This window comes from Lissotriton vulgaris, chromosome 3_1 (genome assembly GCF_964263255.1).
Source record: "Lissotriton vulgaris chromosome 3_1, aLisVul1.2, whole genome shotgun sequence".
Taxonomy (NCBI): domain Eukaryota; kingdom Metazoa; phylum Chordata; class Amphibia; order Caudata; family Salamandridae; genus Lissotriton; species Lissotriton vulgaris.
The window spans coordinates 1,237,968,171-1,237,986,425 of NC_141689.1; the positions used below are offsets into that span (position 1 = coordinate 1,237,968,171).

An 18,255-nucleotide genomic window follows, 5' to 3' on the forward strand; every position below is an offset into this window, starting at 1 on the left:
CAAACAGGTAAATGTGACAAAAAGGCCGAGAAGCATTTTATTGGAATACCATGCCAAAAATGTTTTTCCCCAGTGCATTCTGGTACCCATTTTATCCCACCAGACAAACATTTTTTCCATCAAAAGGGCTGCAACTGTGTGCAGGTTGGTCCTTTGCCTTCATTCCTTTCGTAGTTCTAATGCAATCCAGGCATTAACAATAAGAAAAGAAATGCCAATACTACCCGGTCTATCACCTGGAGTCAGATATGTTAATTTAAAGGTCCATTAACAGTATTTAATTTGTAATATGAAGGACAGGGCCAAAAAGTGTTTCTTAGAAGCCTGCCACTCCAGAATGAGAAGGTTGCCAAATCCTAAATCTGCTTAATCTTGAATCCAACTCATGCTCCTTTCTATCGCCCACACTACGCTTCTGGTCTCTGTAAGATCTTTTTCGTCCATGTTTTCTCCCTTCGTAACTATTTTCCTATCTTTAACTTCCAATCCCACCCCCCTCCCCCCACGAGACACCCTCCCCGATTTAATGGCTTTCTCTCTGTTAGTGAGGGTCAAAATCTGATCATGAAAAAGATGTCCCATTCCCAAAAAATGAGTGCCGCTGCCCACCACCTGCAACCACAGCACAAATTAAGCACCACATAACATGCCTTACAGTGGACGCTACCACCGCTGTTATCAGCAAAGATGTGGACACCTACCTCTTTCCCCGACAGTCCTGCCACAATTTCATCTAGGCTTGCACTTGTAGATCGTAAAGTAATTCCTTTGGTTGCAGAGAGAAGAAGACCTCAATGGCAGGTTCCATGTCTCTTCTCATCTTTCCAGTAAAGAAGTAGAGACTAATACCCACTTTCGCCATTACATCGGAGTTTCCATTTAGCAACAGTGATATGCGACTTAGATGCTTCCCAACTGCCCAGTTTTTCACCATTTAGAAGAGGTGTGGCCCGCGATGTCGAACTTCATCAGGAAACAATCCCGTCCCATCATACACTTTAAACAAAAAGTGAACTGAGGTGTTTGCATGTATAAAAAAGTTAAAAATATTTGCTTTTTGTCACCTAGTAGCGGGACACGATTTGGTGAACCATTTTGTTTCAAGGTCGCGCAGTAAGCCATGCTTCATTTCCACCACATGCCAGTCACATATCTGACAACATTAATTCCCAAACAAGCATTATAAGACCCCCTTTTCCCCCATCTGTGCACACCCTGCTGAGGTCGTGAGCATTTACAGCTCTTCGATACTGCTTTGGGTAAAACTCGGTGGTAAGTTTTGCCACGGTGAGGCACCCCAAGCTGTCAGCCATTGCGGAGATGTAGCTGGGCACATGTAAGTGAAGATTTTGGATGACAGACGTTCTTTAAATAAGAGGCGGCTGTAGGCCTAAATGGTAATTTGAGAGGGGATGTTTTGTCTTTCTAAATGATTTCCGTTCTCATTACTCCCGAAGTCATGCATTAAAGGAGCTCAAGTACCACGTTTTCAAAACACATCAAGCTATTATTTTAGGGAACTTTTTTTGGCAGTAGTGAGCGAATAGGATCCTTTGCTTATTCATTCCACAAAACAGGAGAACTCTGGTAGGGTTGCCACCATTACCCAATCATTTTTGTTGGCATGAAGGGGGCGTATTTTATTTAGATTATTTACAGAATTAAAATCATGAAATAATATCAGAGCAAAATCAAAAACAGGAAATGTCGAGTTCAAGGTCCCATGACCTTAAATATATATTAAATATTCTCCCTCTTTCATTCTGGTGTTCACTTCAACTGACCTTCAGTGATGGACCTTGGAACCCTTTGACCAATGTTGCAATAAGAAAGATTGTACCTCATTTAATCAGATTCGCTAATGGATCATGCTCACTTAACTATACCTCTATGCGCCAACTTCTTTGAGTCAGCTGAAGAGGACCTCTGGCTCTTGGCTGCTTAATCCAGCCCAACGAAATTGCGCACCAGTATTTACTAACACTTTTCAGCACAATCACTTCACGTGGTTGACTAACTTAGGCTATAAAACAGAGGCAAATGAGGACAAAACACTACTTTAGGTTCTGTCCTTTGATAGTGAGAAGAGGGCAATCCTCGATCACTGAATGCGGTCACTGGGATTGGTACTGCCAGGCTCTCCAGGCCCAAGAAGGCCACACATGGCGATTGGGACAGAACAAAACCATAGACACCAGGACCGGACTGACGAGCTAAAAGCAGCCCTAGCAAAAATGCATTAACCAGCTCTGCTCCCTTTATCTCCTCGTGCTACCTCTCTTTCCATCCTTTCTCTCTCTCTCTCCACTTTTCCCTTCTCTCTCTTACCTTTTTAGGTCTCGCCTGGTGTTAGCAGCGCGCATGCGCTGCCCTCGCCATGCGAGAGCCTTTTGGAATCAATATGGATTCCATGTGCACGCGTACGGGTGGACAAAATGTGTACGCGTATGGACAAGAGATGTGCACGCATGTGCTCATGGCGGCATGCTATCGCTTTCCATGATTATGCGTTCTACAAATAACAGCATAACGGCTGACCGTATTTATCCTTGGCATGTTTTCATCTCTCGTTATTTCATCGGCTGCTCTTTTTTTTCACTCCAGTTTTTGGTTGTTCTACTTGAAAACACTCGGAGAGGATGTAAGTCGCGGTACATGGCCCTTCCATTTCTAATCGCGCGCATGGCGGCGTGCTTTCGCTTTCCCTGATCATGTGTTCTACAAATGACAGCATAACAACGGCTGACCGTATTGATTCTTGGCATGTTTTTATCTCTCAAAATGAAGGAGGCGGATTTCAGCTGGTGTAATTACTTCTGTTTTGCTGCACTAACGTACTTGCTAAGTGACCGTCACAGCGGGAACTTACAGCTGGCTAGTATAACATCAGATTACTGGGGAGATGTATAAATCACTGTATGCGTTGCTAGCAACCTTTTTTTAATTCCTTGTAAAAGGATGTCCGTGTTGTGCACAATACTTTCAGGGGGTACTTGAGCCTCTTTGTTTCGTACACCATTGGGGCATTCACCAATATTGTATGCTTGGGTTGCGAAAAAAAAATGTACAAACATGCCCTCTAAAGAAGGATTGTGAGTGTGAGAATGTAATTGCCTGACCGATACAAATTGCAGCACTTACTGTAATAAATGCGTAGTGTGATTACACGTCACCACTTATGTGGGTGGTGGATGTGTGCCTGGTGCCTACGGCCCTTATTTTCAAGTCGGCCGGTCTTTTACATTTGGGTACATTTTAAAATGCCAAGAGCGGAGATGATTCCAAAAAGGTTATTATCAGCAAAGCCAGCCAACTTAAAACAACATCCTTCGCACCATGATTCATATTTTTTGCACTCAGTAAACCAATGTGATTGTGTTTCCTCTGACAAGCCCATCTGCAAACCACATCCCGTGGCACTGGGCCATTGTCAGTGGAACAACTTATCCAATATTCTGCAAAACAGATTCAAATATAAAATGTGGAGTGTCTAAGTTCATTCTTTTCAAAACGTATCCCTTTGTCTTATCAACCTGAGACTCCATGAGCTGGTAAGCTACTGCCTGCCAATTGTAGGTCAAAAGTTAGAATTTTTTGAAGGCCAACTCAGATTTACATGCTTCAAAAGTCAGTAAACTGAATGCTATTAAATTGGATTGTACACCAGATGCCTTGAAGTGTCACTACAATATTAATTGCTATGTTACGTATGGCTCTCAAAGAGAGCCTCTAATGTTTATTTCAAATTCAAAATTTCACATTCACTGCTATGACGTAGCAACAGTTGATAACAAAGCTCATTACCCACTTATACTAAGTCATAAAGGCCTTCCAGGCTAGGGTGACAGGGCTCTCTGAGAGCCCATCAACGCAGCACTGCTTGTCTGCATTGAATGAAAAACAAGGCACAACTGCATGAGGGAAAGGAAGGCAGGGAAGGTAATAGGATTTGGTTAAGAATGGCAAGTTTGGTCTTTTTTTCACATTTGAGTCAGAGAGGAGAAGCCATGTTCTGTATGGTTCCCCATTCATCCTCTGCCAGAGTAGTAGTTGAGAGCAGAGTTAGATGATTTGGGGCACTATATATAATATAAAATAATAGACTGGTAAAAAGTGAATTACTGAGATATTTTTTTACCTTGCTGTTCTGACTGACAAAGGCAGCTCAAACTTTACTCTCACTGTCTATTTGATGTCACTCAGAACTCCCAGGTGAAAAACATCCCTTTAATTCAGTCTTGCCCATCTATAACTCTATATGTTAAGCTTCCATAAGAAGCCTCTATAGTTTACACCAGATTCTAAATCTGGGCACTCACAGCTATGATGCAACAGCAGTTGATAACAAAACTTGTTACCCACTGTTGCTGTGTCATAAAAGCTTTCCAGGTCCAACTGACAGGGCTCTCGGAGAGCCTGCTAGTGCTGCTAATCTGCTTTGACTAGAATTAAAACGCATAGTTTCCGAAGAGGAAGGATGGCAAGGAAGGTAGTAGGGGTTGGTTAAGGATAGCAAGTATGGTATTTTTTCACATTTGTGTCAGTGAGGAAAGGCCATGGTATGTATGGTTACCCTATTACTCCTCTGGCCCTGCATATCAGCAGAATGCAGGCGGAGAGGATATTAAGGGCCACACATAACATACAATTATAAATGGTTAAAAGAGAATTAAGCAATGCTTTTTGACATCATAGGCAACCCAAGCTTCATTCTTGTTGTCTATTTCATGTCACTCAGAACCCCTGGTTGAAAAGCATCCCCATAATTCACTGTTACTCATCTATCATTCTATACATTGTGTATGGCTGTCATAGAGAGCCTCTATTGTTTATTTCAGTTTCTGAATCTCATAACCCACTGCTATGACATAGCAATAGATGATAACAAAACGGTTTACCCACGACTGTGATGACAAAGGCCTTCCAGACCAGGCTGACAAGCCTCCCTGAGAGCCTGTCAGTGCAGCGCTGCTTGTCTGCTTTGACTGAAAGCGCTGCTGGAAGAGGGGGTAAGAAGGTAGGGAAGGTGGTGGTAGTTGGTCAAGGATGGCAGGTAAGTGGTTCATCTGCTTCGAGACAGGGATACATAAGAAAGGCCATGCTATGTAGGACTACCCCATTGCATAGCAGTTAAAAGTAGGGGCAGATGATTTTGAGGACTATGCATAACATAAAATTATAGATAAGTAAAAAGTGAATTACGGGGATTTTCTCACCTAAGAGTTCTGAGTGACAACATAGAAAACTCGAGCCTCGCTCTTGGTGTCCGTTGGAAAACATCCACATAATTCACTGTTAACCATCTATAATTCTATATATAATACATGAGAGTCTGCAATCCCTGTAGAAAAGTCAACCTCTAATGTCCTACTACAGATTACTTTTGGCACATCTAGTTGCATGTAATAAAGAAATGGCATTGCCGTTCGACTGTAATAAGCCATTACAGTTGAGTTCTGACATCACAATGCATGCTGATTTAGGTAATTAAAGGAAAGATACATATTTTCAGCATTTTTTTTATATTCTTGGCTACAGCGTTATTTTATTTTTTTAAATCAAGCTTGTATCACAAGGACTCTAATTTCATTCTTGCAATAAATATCCAACTGCTTTTTGTGGTGTTCAGTTTTGCATTACACATTCTACTTTTATTCATGTCTGCAACACACCAAGGATTTTGGTAGTTTGTCGGAAGGGGGTGTTGTGAGACCAGTAATTATAAGGAATAAAGGACTCCTCGAAGTTCCATGACCGTATCAAGGTCTATACGGTCACAGAACTTCTCAGTGACTTGCAATATTTTTCTTTTGTAAGGTAGGAGGCACTTTATCTCATATGTAAAAACAAGGTATTGTTAACGGATGAACAATAAAAGGGGATGTGGTCACATTTCATAATTGAAACATATGACGCAAATTGAATGAAAAATAAAAGCAACCCCAAAACGTGAATGTATTGCTTTCACAACTAATTCAGGGGATTTGTCATACAATAAACCTTAACTCCTGAACAAATATTTTAGCACATTAAGGCGCTCACAGCGGGGGTTTTCAGTAAGCGCTCTGTGATCCAGGTCATAACAACAACCATTGCTAAGCAGATTAAGCCTCACTGTAGAAACTATTTTCCAGGCACAGGGAAGGGCTGGTAGCATGCACCGACAATCACACACATTTTGCTTACACGGAGTCAATGGGTCAGCACCAGGTGCACGGTGGAATGTACATGTGCAGCCTATCTTAAAGTGAGAACAAACGTCTCTCTTCAGTAACAAGGACATATTTCCACGGGTTGTATCACCGCACCACACAGTGAGCACACACTTGTTTTGTCACCTTACGAACAGCAAAGTCTGCATTAACACTATTAATATTGACCCGGCACAGTGTGAAGATTGTTATGCAATGTTACAAGGTTTCTATGTACCAAATGTTCATTGCTTGCTTGTGTTCCAAGCACTTTAAAACAGAACCTATATGCAGGAGTGGGGTTTCCCACAACACTGGGTGCGGGGCCACAGGGGAACCTGTGGGGAGGGGAAATAAGGGGCGACTGATCCATTCATGATGATTTTCAGATGTATACTACTGGTTCAAAACATGTTGGGTTAAGGGTTTTCAAGTAATTTCACAAACTAGCTGTAAACTCGATTGCGTGTGAGCTGGGGAGCAAATTAAATCATCGAATGCTGTAGGGTCACAACATAAACAGCCACCCAGAACATTCCACAGAGTTCATTAGACCCCCTAGTGCTATTTTTTACCTGCTCCTTCCATTCTTCCTCACCACATCTGGCTGTTCTCCACCCTTCGCTTCATACACCCATGCCCCTTTACCTACCACCTTCTCCCCCACTAAATAAGTAATGACCATCGGATATCACCTATACCTGCCCCACCAATTATTCCATGAAGCCAAAAGTTTTTCTTGCCTGCATTCGCCGAGTACCTACGCCCCATTCTCCCATTTCCTTCCTACATCTACACTGTTCCTAAAAGCCTTCCACCGGATCCTACTCCCCACCCCGTGTGCCCAATCACCAGACCGTGTAAATTCCACATATACCCAGCTGGAGAGAAAAACCTCCAACACACTCTCTGCACAACAGACCACCTCGTGCTAATCCCTCTTTTACCCATGCCCTCTATCGCCAACCTGATACATTTACCCATCACTCATCACCCAACCATACTAGCACCTCGGCATACTCAAACAACCTCCAGTGACCCACTGTAGCTCAAAAGACACTCTTCGGAAATCCTCTCAACCCACCTATGTCCATTTCACCGTATTCCACCTCCCCTCTCCCATATACGCCACAGTCCTTTCCATTTCACCGACCATATTCACCCCCCCCAAAACCTGCAGATGGGCTAGACTGGGTGCTGTACTAACGTTAAAAAATAGACAGGTTGCCACCAATTCAAACTGAATGAATGCACACTGACTTAACAATAGTTCACACTCGCAACATTTAAACTCCTTCCCAACACACACACACACACACACACACACACACACACACACACACACACACACACACACACACACACACACACCCCAACCTTGCCCCTACAGGAGTGTACTGTGTTATCTACTGCTTTTTTGTCCAAAGTTCTCTGTGGCTAGATCCTTGTATACAACACCATGGCTTATTACATGGCAATTATACATGCAAATGGTTATGCGTATTAGTATGCAAAAATATCAGAAGTACTGTATATATTAACCTGATATTCTTTAAAGATTTGCGGATAGTTCTTAACATTGTTTCAGTTTTGATTTAACTGTGTTTACAAGGACATTGGTTTGTCTACTTAACAATTTTTACAAAAAAGATAAAAATTACATGCAAAAAAAGTAAACACGTACCTCTTTGGAGGACAAGGTGGTGGGGAAGAAGCATCTTCTGCTTTGCTTCTATCTTTAATAAACTCGTGGGGGCAGGAAGCAGACTTGCTCATACCCATCCTGGTGGCCCGGTCTGCTGGTGGACTTCTATCCTTGTGGAGTTTGCTTGAGCTTTTGAAAGGTTCGCTGGTTCTAAGATCCCCTCCTTGAGCCTTTGACTGCTGGGACAGACCCTCTTCCTCTTCTTCCTCCTCTATTCTACCTTGCTTGCTCCATGTTGCATTGTAGTATTTGTGCCTCCTTTCAGTAGCCAAAGGAAGAGCTGTCCTATCCTGTTCTTCTGGAAATGATCTCTGCGGAGAGCGGGAGGATGAGTTTCCACAGGTGCTAGAACCATGGTCGTTCCTTGAAGATGGCGTGATGGCAGTGTTTGGTTTTGTACCACTACAAGCAGGCAAACTATCAAGTACAGCATGGGACTGCTCACTAGCGAGCTGGCCGTTGTTGGATATCTTGGGTGGTATTGATGGTTTTCCTTCCAGTGCATTTTTGGCCACTGCTAGTGTTCGACACTTCTGACCATTCTCACTCTGATTTATTTCTTTAGTCCCCCGGCTAACTTCCCCCCATTCAAACAGTGGGGACAATGTCCCAAACTCCTGGCTGGAGGATGGGCTAATGCAAGACCACTGAACGCTGACAGCAGAGTCTGGACTACTTAGGTAAATGGTCCTATTATCCTCCTCTGTGTGGGCTGCCATAACTGTGATCTTTGCGGTCACTTGTGTTGTGGATTCCTGAGATGCCTGATTTTTGCCCCAAGGAACTGTCCTTTCCACACCGTTCTGCTTGTTGTGAGACATTTTGGAAGGCACATCACTTTTTGCCAGAATTGGTGATCCATTTGTCAGTATTCCCTTTTTTCTTTTGGTGCTTTCGGCATAAATGGGCTCATTTTTGCTTGCCTCAGACTGGTGTACTAACGCAGGTTCAGTAACACTATTGTCCTGAGGATTTCTTTGGCAATTCCCAGATGTTTCTTTGCCTGGGTTTTGGTGTAGCTCCATCTCACCGGACAAATTATAGTAATTACCTTCCTGTGGAGAGGCGAGAGGGCTGCCCACGTTGCTAGTACACAAAGATATGTCTGAAAGGCTGGGAAACTTGGGCACCGAGGGTTTCTTACAGTCCACAGAAGCATGATTTGGTATATTTTCTTGTAAGGAGCGGTCACCCCAATATGAGTTTTCTAAAGTGTGCTCCTCTTTTTTAGGCCTCCTAGTAGCTCTTGAATTGCCCAGAGGTTCCTGGATATTGAGCCCGGGTGCTGGACTTCTGTAGTCATGCAAGGCCTTCCTCCCTTCCAGGGAAGCAGCATCCTCTGTGTCAGCGCTCTTTGTGGAACAGTTAGTGATTTGGCAGTAGTCCCCGCCGTCCCCCTGGAAGGAGGCAGAGCAGCCATTTGTGCCTGACACAGAAAACCCACCACCTTCTCTGGTTTGAATGCATAGGTAACCAGTGGATTCCGTGGTACCATTGCTCCTTGTGTTCCTGGAAAGCACAGTTTCTTGAGTAAACAAGCCTTGAGTGGTGGTCAACTTTTCTTTGCAGAGAAATCTGGTTTTGTCATCTTGGCCACTCAGTAAGCTTGAACACCCCAAAGAGATGTTCCTTTCCATCTTTCTGTCGGGGCTGTTCAAGCCCAGCGTAGAGTAACCTGGGGCATGCTGGGGCGCACTGCTGCTGGCGGAGATATGACTGAAAGGCTCTCTACTGTTGGCAAAGTGGTCAAAGAAAGTCCTGTGCAAATCCTCAGTCTTCAAGATGGAATGTTTTGATGAGATCTTTCTCCAGCTGACCTATGCAGTTGAAAAAGAGAAGTTTAGCTGTTGGACTTGAGAAAAAAAAGTGCACAAAGTTAAGATCTCTGTCCCGCCCCAACATTTCAGTAAAATTGAAGTGTAGTTTCATTTGGTGAAAAAATGCAGCTTGTGGTTTCTGCTTTTGTGACACATTTCCTCTGTGTAAAAAACATACTGTGTGAAATAGTCATGCAAGAACCTTCATGTACTTCCTCAAAAAAACATATACAAAGCGTGTATCTCTAAACTCCAGGAAGTGAAAAAGACTGCAGATTGACAGCACAGCGTCTTTTGAATGAAGATCGCTACAGTTTGCTTAGGATCAAAGAACTGTATCTGAAGCCCAAAGAAGTGGTTCGTGCTTCACTAAACTGAGAAATAAATGTACTGAAAAGAGTGACCACACACAGACCCTACGGGAAAAAGGGCACCCCCCCCTCCCCCCCCCCCCCCCCCCCACCCAAGAAAAAGGAAAACCAAAAAAGGGAGACTTAACATTATCTGCCAGGTGACACAAAATTTGCGAATCCTACTCTGTGAAGGGTTTACAGCTTTAGCTAACGTCCTGGTCAGCTGGAGTGAGGGAGTCAAATTTGCATAGCAAAAGCAGGACATGTCAACCTGAGTTAACAAGGCGAAGTGCTCCAAATCTCCCTTCTCAAGTCTCTCTCGTGTTCCCTTGTGTACTCTTCAAATTAAAAGCTACCTGTAAACGGGCCTTCTGTCTATTTAGTTGGAATGTCAATATGCCTTGCAGAGCAGGCCACACCTTACTTCGATTTACGAGCGCTTGTCTAGACCTGGTGAACAAACTGTCAGCAAGGTGCATCCATTAGGCCTCATGCACTCTGCTGGAATTTGCATGACGGCAAACCGGGTTAAAACCTGCTTGATAAGCCATATGCTACTGTACCCTTACAGTGGCATTCAGAGGTGTATAACCAGAAAGATGGAAATGCAGCAACCAAAAGCAGAAAAAAATAATATTCTATTTTTAAATTTATTATCCGAATACAATAATGTTTTCAGTAGATTTTTTTTCCAACGTTTAATTTACAGTGTTCAACACCTTTTTGACAATATATGTTCTAGTTCTATATTCTGAATTGGTACTTCCACATTACAATTGAGCAAAAAAGTTACTATTTAAGTAATCCTCTACCAAATTACACAAGGGCGGTTGTCAGTGCGAAGTAATAGGTAGGCTGCACTTTCCATTGAAAAATAATTTTTAGGTCTTGCTTACCAGACAGCGCAAGCTGTCTGTTTGCAAGAAGACTTATTGTCAGCTTGCAGTGTGCCTACTGTCTGCCAATTAACTTTAATGCCACTTGCTTTACTGTCACTCAATAATTGCTTTCTTTTCATTTCTTAATATGTGTGGGCTTTTCTTTCTCTTCTTGTATACGCGTGTGCCCGTGTAGCAGGGAAGCGAGAAAGGATACGGACAATACCACACTAAAAGACTGGTGGTATACTGACATACCTTCCACCTCCTCTCTGTCACCACCACAGGGCACCTGGGAATTGGAGTCCGAATAGTGGTGGAATCAGCAGGCTACGAAAACCGAGGGATGTTCCTTTTACGGGGTCAGCTGTATCGAGGAAAGCACCTCCCCCTGTGACGCGCTCCTATGCAGAATGGACAGCCTCGAGGAAACAGGCAAGCCCCTCAATGACGCGCGGACCAGGGGATTGGTCAAAAAGCAGGAAGTAGAAGGAATGGTGTGTGCACCTCGGAGGAGAGGAGAGCGATACGAGAGCGTGGAAAACAGAGGAGGACGGAGTACAGAGCTTGCGGAAGAGAAGACAATAGGAGCAGTGTCAGGAGGCCACCGATACCGCGCAGCGCCCAGCCACACTCACGGAGGAGGAGGAGTGTGGCTCACTCAGGTGCGTGACCATGTGTCGGGCTGGTTGGGGAGGCGGGGAGCCGCAGTGTAAAAAGTGTACATATCGTCTCCAGCCTACCCTTCCTTTTCTTCCCTACCTCCTATTACCTCCTCTCCTCCACGAATACCCTTCACCTGTCTTGCACAGTCTAGTAACTCTGTAGACAGTAGTACACGATCACAGGTGTCCTCACTCCCCCTGGTTTCCCCTTGGGAGAACGCAACTATCGAGCGGAACACTAAGAGTCTTCTCTCTCTTCCGCATGTGGCGCTGGAACCCAACCAGGGAAAAAGAACGGGTCTCTCCCGAGAGAGGAGAAAGACGGACGAGTCCCCGAAGACCCCACAACCTTGCTGCCACCTTGGACCCTGCCGCCCTAGCCCGATAAAGAAGAACACAAAGAAAGAAAAAGACCTTTATTAAAATAAAACCGCAGTTACCCCGCTCTGGTCTCCGTGTCCCTCCTTCCGAACCGCCACAGCCCGTCCACTGCTTTTTTCTTTAGGTTAAGCACTCCATGAGAGTGCATGTTTTTCAGCTGTCTCCCTCATGCATTTTATCCTCCAGAAGAAATATCCCTTGCTCTTGGTCTCCCACATGCTTTGCCCTCCCGACTCACCATGTTGTGGTTGCCCTCATGCATTTCTGTCCCACTTTGCTTGCTCACCTGTGTGCTTCTCCCCTGCCCGCTCCAGGCTGCTCTCTCGTCTGCTGCTTCTTAATCCCACCCTGTTCCCTATGTTGCTTCTTTCCCTCCACTCTCTATGTTATTTTCCCCTGCCCACTTCCCTTGGGATGCTCTCTCTACCCTTGTCCCCACAGCTGTGCTTAAAAAAAATAATATTATACACATATATCTTTTGGCAATATAGATTTGTTTATTTACCAATCCAAGTCAATGAGAAAAAAAAAATCACCTGTGTCATTTTGTAGGCGCTCACAACAGAATGGCTGGACACTGCATCATAGCGCTTTTTTGTTTTCTTTCTTTAGCCATGTTGCACAGGATTGGCTAAAAACTATTGGGAAAGCCAATAGGCCCCAAGGGAACGACCAACTGGCTTTGCCAATGCTTCTTTGATTTGCCTTTCACATTGGTTTCCATGGCACAGAGGCACCAAACGTCGCACTCACTTAAACTTATGTAGCTAAGATCTGCATGTCAATTTTCATGCAATTCCGTATGGGGAGTTAAAGGGTTGTCAAAAAAGATGCTTTTTAGGTCTCGCCTAGAGTAGCAGCGCGCATGCGCTACCCGCTCTGCGAGACATTGTGGATGAGGAGATTTCAGAAGGGGACTTGAAGCCCCATCCCTTATTTTAATTGGCTGGCGTCATTGTTTATGTAAAACGATGGCCTCTGATTGAAACTGAGCCTTTTTGGTTTCCGCCTTTTTGTTCGGCCCATATGGACTGGAACGTCTGCTTTTCGGCTCTTAAGGTATTTCTTATCTTTAGTAGGTGTGTTTCTTCTGACCCTCGCCCTCCCTTATTTAACGAGTGAACAGATGGCCCAGTGCCTCAAGGGACAACTTATGTCAGCCCAGTCACGAACCGACTACCTTGGAAATGTAGCTCAATTGAGGCGACCTAGGAGTAACACTTCCAGAATACATTTGGTTGTTACAGGAAATCCCAAGTCTTGAAAACGTGCAACTGAGGGCTTGGTTAGTTTTACTTTCATAGAGCTAAATACTGTGATGTATTCTTTAAAACGGACACTCGAGGTTCATCAGATAGCACAAGATCACACACCGAGAAGTGTAAAAGCCAGGTTTTGCGCACCAGTCCCCTGGTCGAATGATCGACAACTTGTTATTGCTGCCTTCTATTGGTGAAGCGCATCATTCGTCTATAAGGCGTGATTGTCATTCGAGTACATTTAGTTGTCAACCCACGCCTCCTAGAGACACGTCCACCTCTCACCTCTCCTGACCTTGTCCAGCGCTGCTGAAGAGACATTATTCTGAAGGGAGACGCAGAGGCTTGAAAGCGCCACTGCTCTCCGATTGTGAGGCCTGAGAATGGGAACAAGCCCCCTCTTCAGTATTTTGTTTGGCTACAAGGTGACCAGAGATAGGGTTCAGCTCACTACAGCACGTGATATTGGAAGCAGCAGAGAAAATAAAATTAGTATGAACTACGTTTAAATTAATGGAAAATGTTCCCATTGTGGCAGCTAAAAACGTAAGCTGAGCCCGCAGTGGGTGCTCAGCTGCAGGTCTGTGCATACACCAGGGTCAGCTGAGCCGGGCTCTGCAGATTAAAGGGCCCAGATGAGATGATCCAGAGCCAGCTGCCGTAGTGTTTTTCTCGAAATAACAGGATATATCTTTATCCCCGTGCCATGCAGGGCTCTTGCGCGGAAATATGTTTTTGGGGAGCCCGTAGTTGTGATCTTTTACTGCACCAGCACAGCACTAGCTTTTGATAATTGTTAAACTTATACTAATAAGCATCGACAAAGCCAATAACCCTCCCCTCACATTCAACGCCAGGCAGTCGCAGAGTTGCCTGCATTTCTGCTCTGTACCACATTTTTATATGTGTGTCCTCTGTTCTGTGCTCGGATTTTTACTCCCTGAGCAGGAGGTGCTACAAGGCATCCGCCACTGGTTTAAGAAAAACTGCTGCCATATAGTGACTGCTCAGCCTTGATAGCCGGCCAATGAGAGAGACTCTGAAGACCCCTTCCGATAGACATGTTTTGTCGTTTTCACGTCCAGAGTTCATTTCCACATATGTTAAAAAGGGGAAGAGATTTGCGGCTCTAAACAGCGCCTACACTGGACAGAAATGAATGCTTCACAAAGGGGAAAAAAAATGACATTTACAATGCCAATAGCTTAAAATAATGTAATTGCGAGACCTATTGCATTATAAATGTTTGTTTTCATCCAAGCACCTATAGGAAATTGTGCTCACCACTACAGCAAAAGCCACAAAACAGTTTTACGGCAAAATTACCATGAAAAGAATGTGTTTTGTCGTTTTTGGGATATCGGCATTAGAAAAAGTTTCTGGGTAGACTTGAAATGATTAGCAATTGTATATTTCTTAGCAATTGAAAAGGCATTTTTGACTTGCTTAGAACGTTAGCCCTGTTTGACGAATGTGCATGCAATTTGGCAGGCACTCTGAATGGTAAACTTATTCTTGACGTTTTCAAATTCATGACCATCCACCAAGAGGGGAGCAGTTAAAAAAAAAGAGTGGGACAAAAGAGTGTAGAAGTGATAAAGTGATAACAATTTTGGCATTGAGTCAAAGTTGCACAACATTTAGCAGAGGGTAGCAGAATTAGTTGCCTTTTGAGTTGTCACATTTTGTATCAATATAGCGAGAGGGGGGCAAAGTTACATGAGGGCTCAATAAGATGTTCTTTTGCTAATAACCTTGAGCCTGCTTGATGAATCTGCATGAAATTTGGTGGACAAATGAAGCCAGTACAAGAATACCTGGTTTCATGCAGCTTGGTGGGGGATGGGAAGAGAAGGAGGGAGTGTGAACCAAAAGAGAGGGACTAAAAGGCCAGGGTCTGAGACCAATTATAGCCAGGGGCGGCCGCAGGCCTTGTGTAGCCGGGGTGGTCTGCTTGCGGGGTTTGTACAACCGCCTGGGCCGAAGACCAAACACCACGTGTAATAGGGGTTGTCTGGCTGCAGGGCCGAAAGCCATGTGCAGATTGTATGGTATGTGGCAGGTGAACACAGTACATCATAAAAATCTTCATATTCACTGAAAAACAAAAGATAAAGGATAGTTTAGGGATAACAAACATAAAACCAAGAGAGACATTACATTTGCTAGTTTGCAGCTTTGCTGATGACAGATAATACAGGAAAAAAGGCCAACAAAAAGGAAAACACAGTTGGGGTGTGAGTCATGGTGTGCTTTGTGCATTGCATACCATAACTAGCGAATTTCAAGGCTTTTTCTAGTTTGTGCTCGTTGAATCATAACTAATCTTCATCAGTTTTATTGTTCAGTGTATACAATCTATAGTTACAACCAGGCATGTCCTCCACATGTTGCAGATTTCTTTTCATTACTGGTGTTCTAATCTTTTTGCATTCTCCTCACTTCCCCAATAAAAGAGCCCGAACGAACATGCTTCTCGAGGATGAGAGGTTCCACCTAAAGATTTCAACAGATTTTCTTCAGATGCAAATCTATGCTTAAAGACTACACCCGAACTCCAATCTACTTCTCCTCGTGCACACCAAACATGATGGAGCAACTCTGCCCATCGTGTCAATTTTGTTGATTATTTTACTCTGTGTGCCCGAGTACAGGCCGACTGATGCTCCTAAGCAACCGACAGACTGCCCTAATAGTCTTAAACACCTGAACAATATGTCCTTAGCTGTGCTAAGGGGCTTTTATCATATAAAAGTGCCTAAATAGATATATACCCAAAACATCATTGGTAGGCGAAGTCACCTTCACACAGAGGCAACAGACCAGGATGGGTAGAGTCACTACTAGCTCCATAAGCAGTTGGATCCAATAATTTCAGCAAAATAGAAACCATCCAGCCACAAAGGCAAATATAAAAGCAACAGTCGAATGGTACAGTGTTCGATAGGGAACTTTACTGTATCCACTTTTTCTCCACATATGCAAATTACCAAAAGTAAAGCAGTACCACAAGTTAAACCCCCAAATGTGCCTCAATTATATGTGAAACCCATTGCAGAACATGAAACCGCATATTTTACTAGGACAGTACCACAAAACAATTACTTTTTTCATCTTGACCTGCCTTGTCTGGTCCGTTGACAGGCCCCTGCTCCCTCCCGCCTGCCCTTCATGCTACAACTGTCCCTCCTGTCTGTCTGATATGATCAGCTTGCTTCCCTTGCCTCGTTCCCCTATGCTCTCTGTTGTTCATGTGCATAGCCCTGCCCTCTCCCATTTGCTTTACATGGTCCGTTGTGCTGCACTGCCGTACTGCTTGCCCTATGTGGTGTATAGTGCTGCTGCAACCCCCGACGCCTGCCCGGGAAGGTCAGTTTGGTGCCCCTGCCCATTTCATTCCTGCCCTCTGTGATCAAATGTACCATACTTGTCAACATATTGAACTTGGTTAGAGGGAGATTTTTAAAAAACCTGGGGAATTGATTTTCCCCATTGACTTACATTGAAAAAGAGGAGATTTGAGAAAGGATACAAATAAAATAAAACCCTTTTGGGCTTAAAAACATCGGAGTATCCTGCCTGAATAAGGTCTGCTGGTATGTATGGTTGTTCTGCCACTACCTTTTCCTTCTGCTCTCAATGGTCTTTTATGTTTCCACAACCTCTCTTGCCCATCTTGCATGGCTGGTTCGTTGCCCCCGTTCCTCTTTCCCCAGCTCTCGATGGTCTGCTCTGCCGCCTGTGCCCCTCCCATCTGCCCAGTGTGGTCAACTTGTTGCTTCTGCACCCTCCTCCTTGCCCTCAATTATCCGATTCAGAACCCCTGACCTTTGCTTCATAACAGTATTCTAATGAACAACTAGATTACTAACATTCTATATTTATTTAAAAAATGCAGCAAGCCTGACATGCTTGATGTAATCAAAACTATAATACCCAGAGCATTTCCTTTAGAAATTATAAAAATAAGTGTCTTATTCAAACACAAATTATGGTTAGTGCTCTAAAAAACTAAAAGGAGGGCATGTTTTCTGAGTTCTCAAATTGTGAAAAAGCACTTTTAAATTATTTGCTATCTTTATGTTTTTTTATCCAGCTGATCACTTGATTATATGTTACACTTAGGGGAGAGGATGTGGCGTTATGGCCAGAGCTGCAGACAATGCAACAGGGGAACCAGTTTCAGCATCGGCTCAACATCCTGTGATTCTAGGCAAATCACTTCATCTCCCCATACCTAAGACCAAATTGAATGTGTCCTTGTGTAATGTAACTGATGCTCATGTAGCGCACTCCAATACCTTCAGGTCAAGTCTGAGCTATATAAAACAGCAAAAAAAACACAATTATGTGTTTAGCACACTTCTGTCATTGGGCTATACTTGGGCTACATTTTAGGTGATATTTGGGCTCTTTTTTCTCTGGTGGTCCTCTTGGGAGACTTATTTGTTAGGACGCTCCCTGATTTCTTCATTTACTGCAGTATCCTCTGTATAAAATGCTTTCTGTTTTCTACTTCTATTCCATCAAGATGGTGTACAGATGTGACACACTTTTGGCATACATTTAGAATGTTAGCACTCTAGCTGCTCATTAAAACCCTGCAGTAAAACTGCTGATCACCAGGGAGTTAACTGGCAGTCTACTGTTGGTGTTGAAAGTGCATGTTTAAGTCTGCATGTCAGAATGTTTAAATGAAATAGAAGAGGAAGATATTTGAGAACTCGCTTAAAATGTATTCTGATTTTTCTTTCTACAGAACTATTCACAATTTCTATGACAAAATGACCCCCTCTCATGTTGCTCCTTTCTAAATTAAATGTTTTAAGTTTTTCCAGTTCGATTAAATCAACATGGCTTCAGGTGTGCCATACTTTTGTTATATGTAACACTGTTAGTTCTCTAGTTGTTCTTTAGAAACACAGTGGGAGGCTCCACTAGAATACAAGGGAATCAACTGACAGGCTGCTCCTGTTGGGAGTAAATGCTTTACTGAGAATGTCAGA

At 43.7% G+C, this 18,255-nt stretch overlaps 1 protein-coding gene across 1 annotated transcript in view; it reads right to left on the bottom strand.

Annotated features, from left to right (window-relative positions):
- Positions 1–18,255, bottom strand: part of PRAG1 (PEAK1 related, kinase-activating pseudokinase 1) — a 137,665-nt gene that overhangs the window by 81,823 nt on the left and 37,587 nt on the right. Inside the window, exon 3 of the mRNA XM_086961710.1 lies at positions 7,876–9,713. Coding sequence (XP_086817836.1) covers positions 7,876–9,713 — 1,838 coding nt within the window. The remainder of the gene's footprint in view (positions 1–7,875; positions 9,714–18,255) is intronic.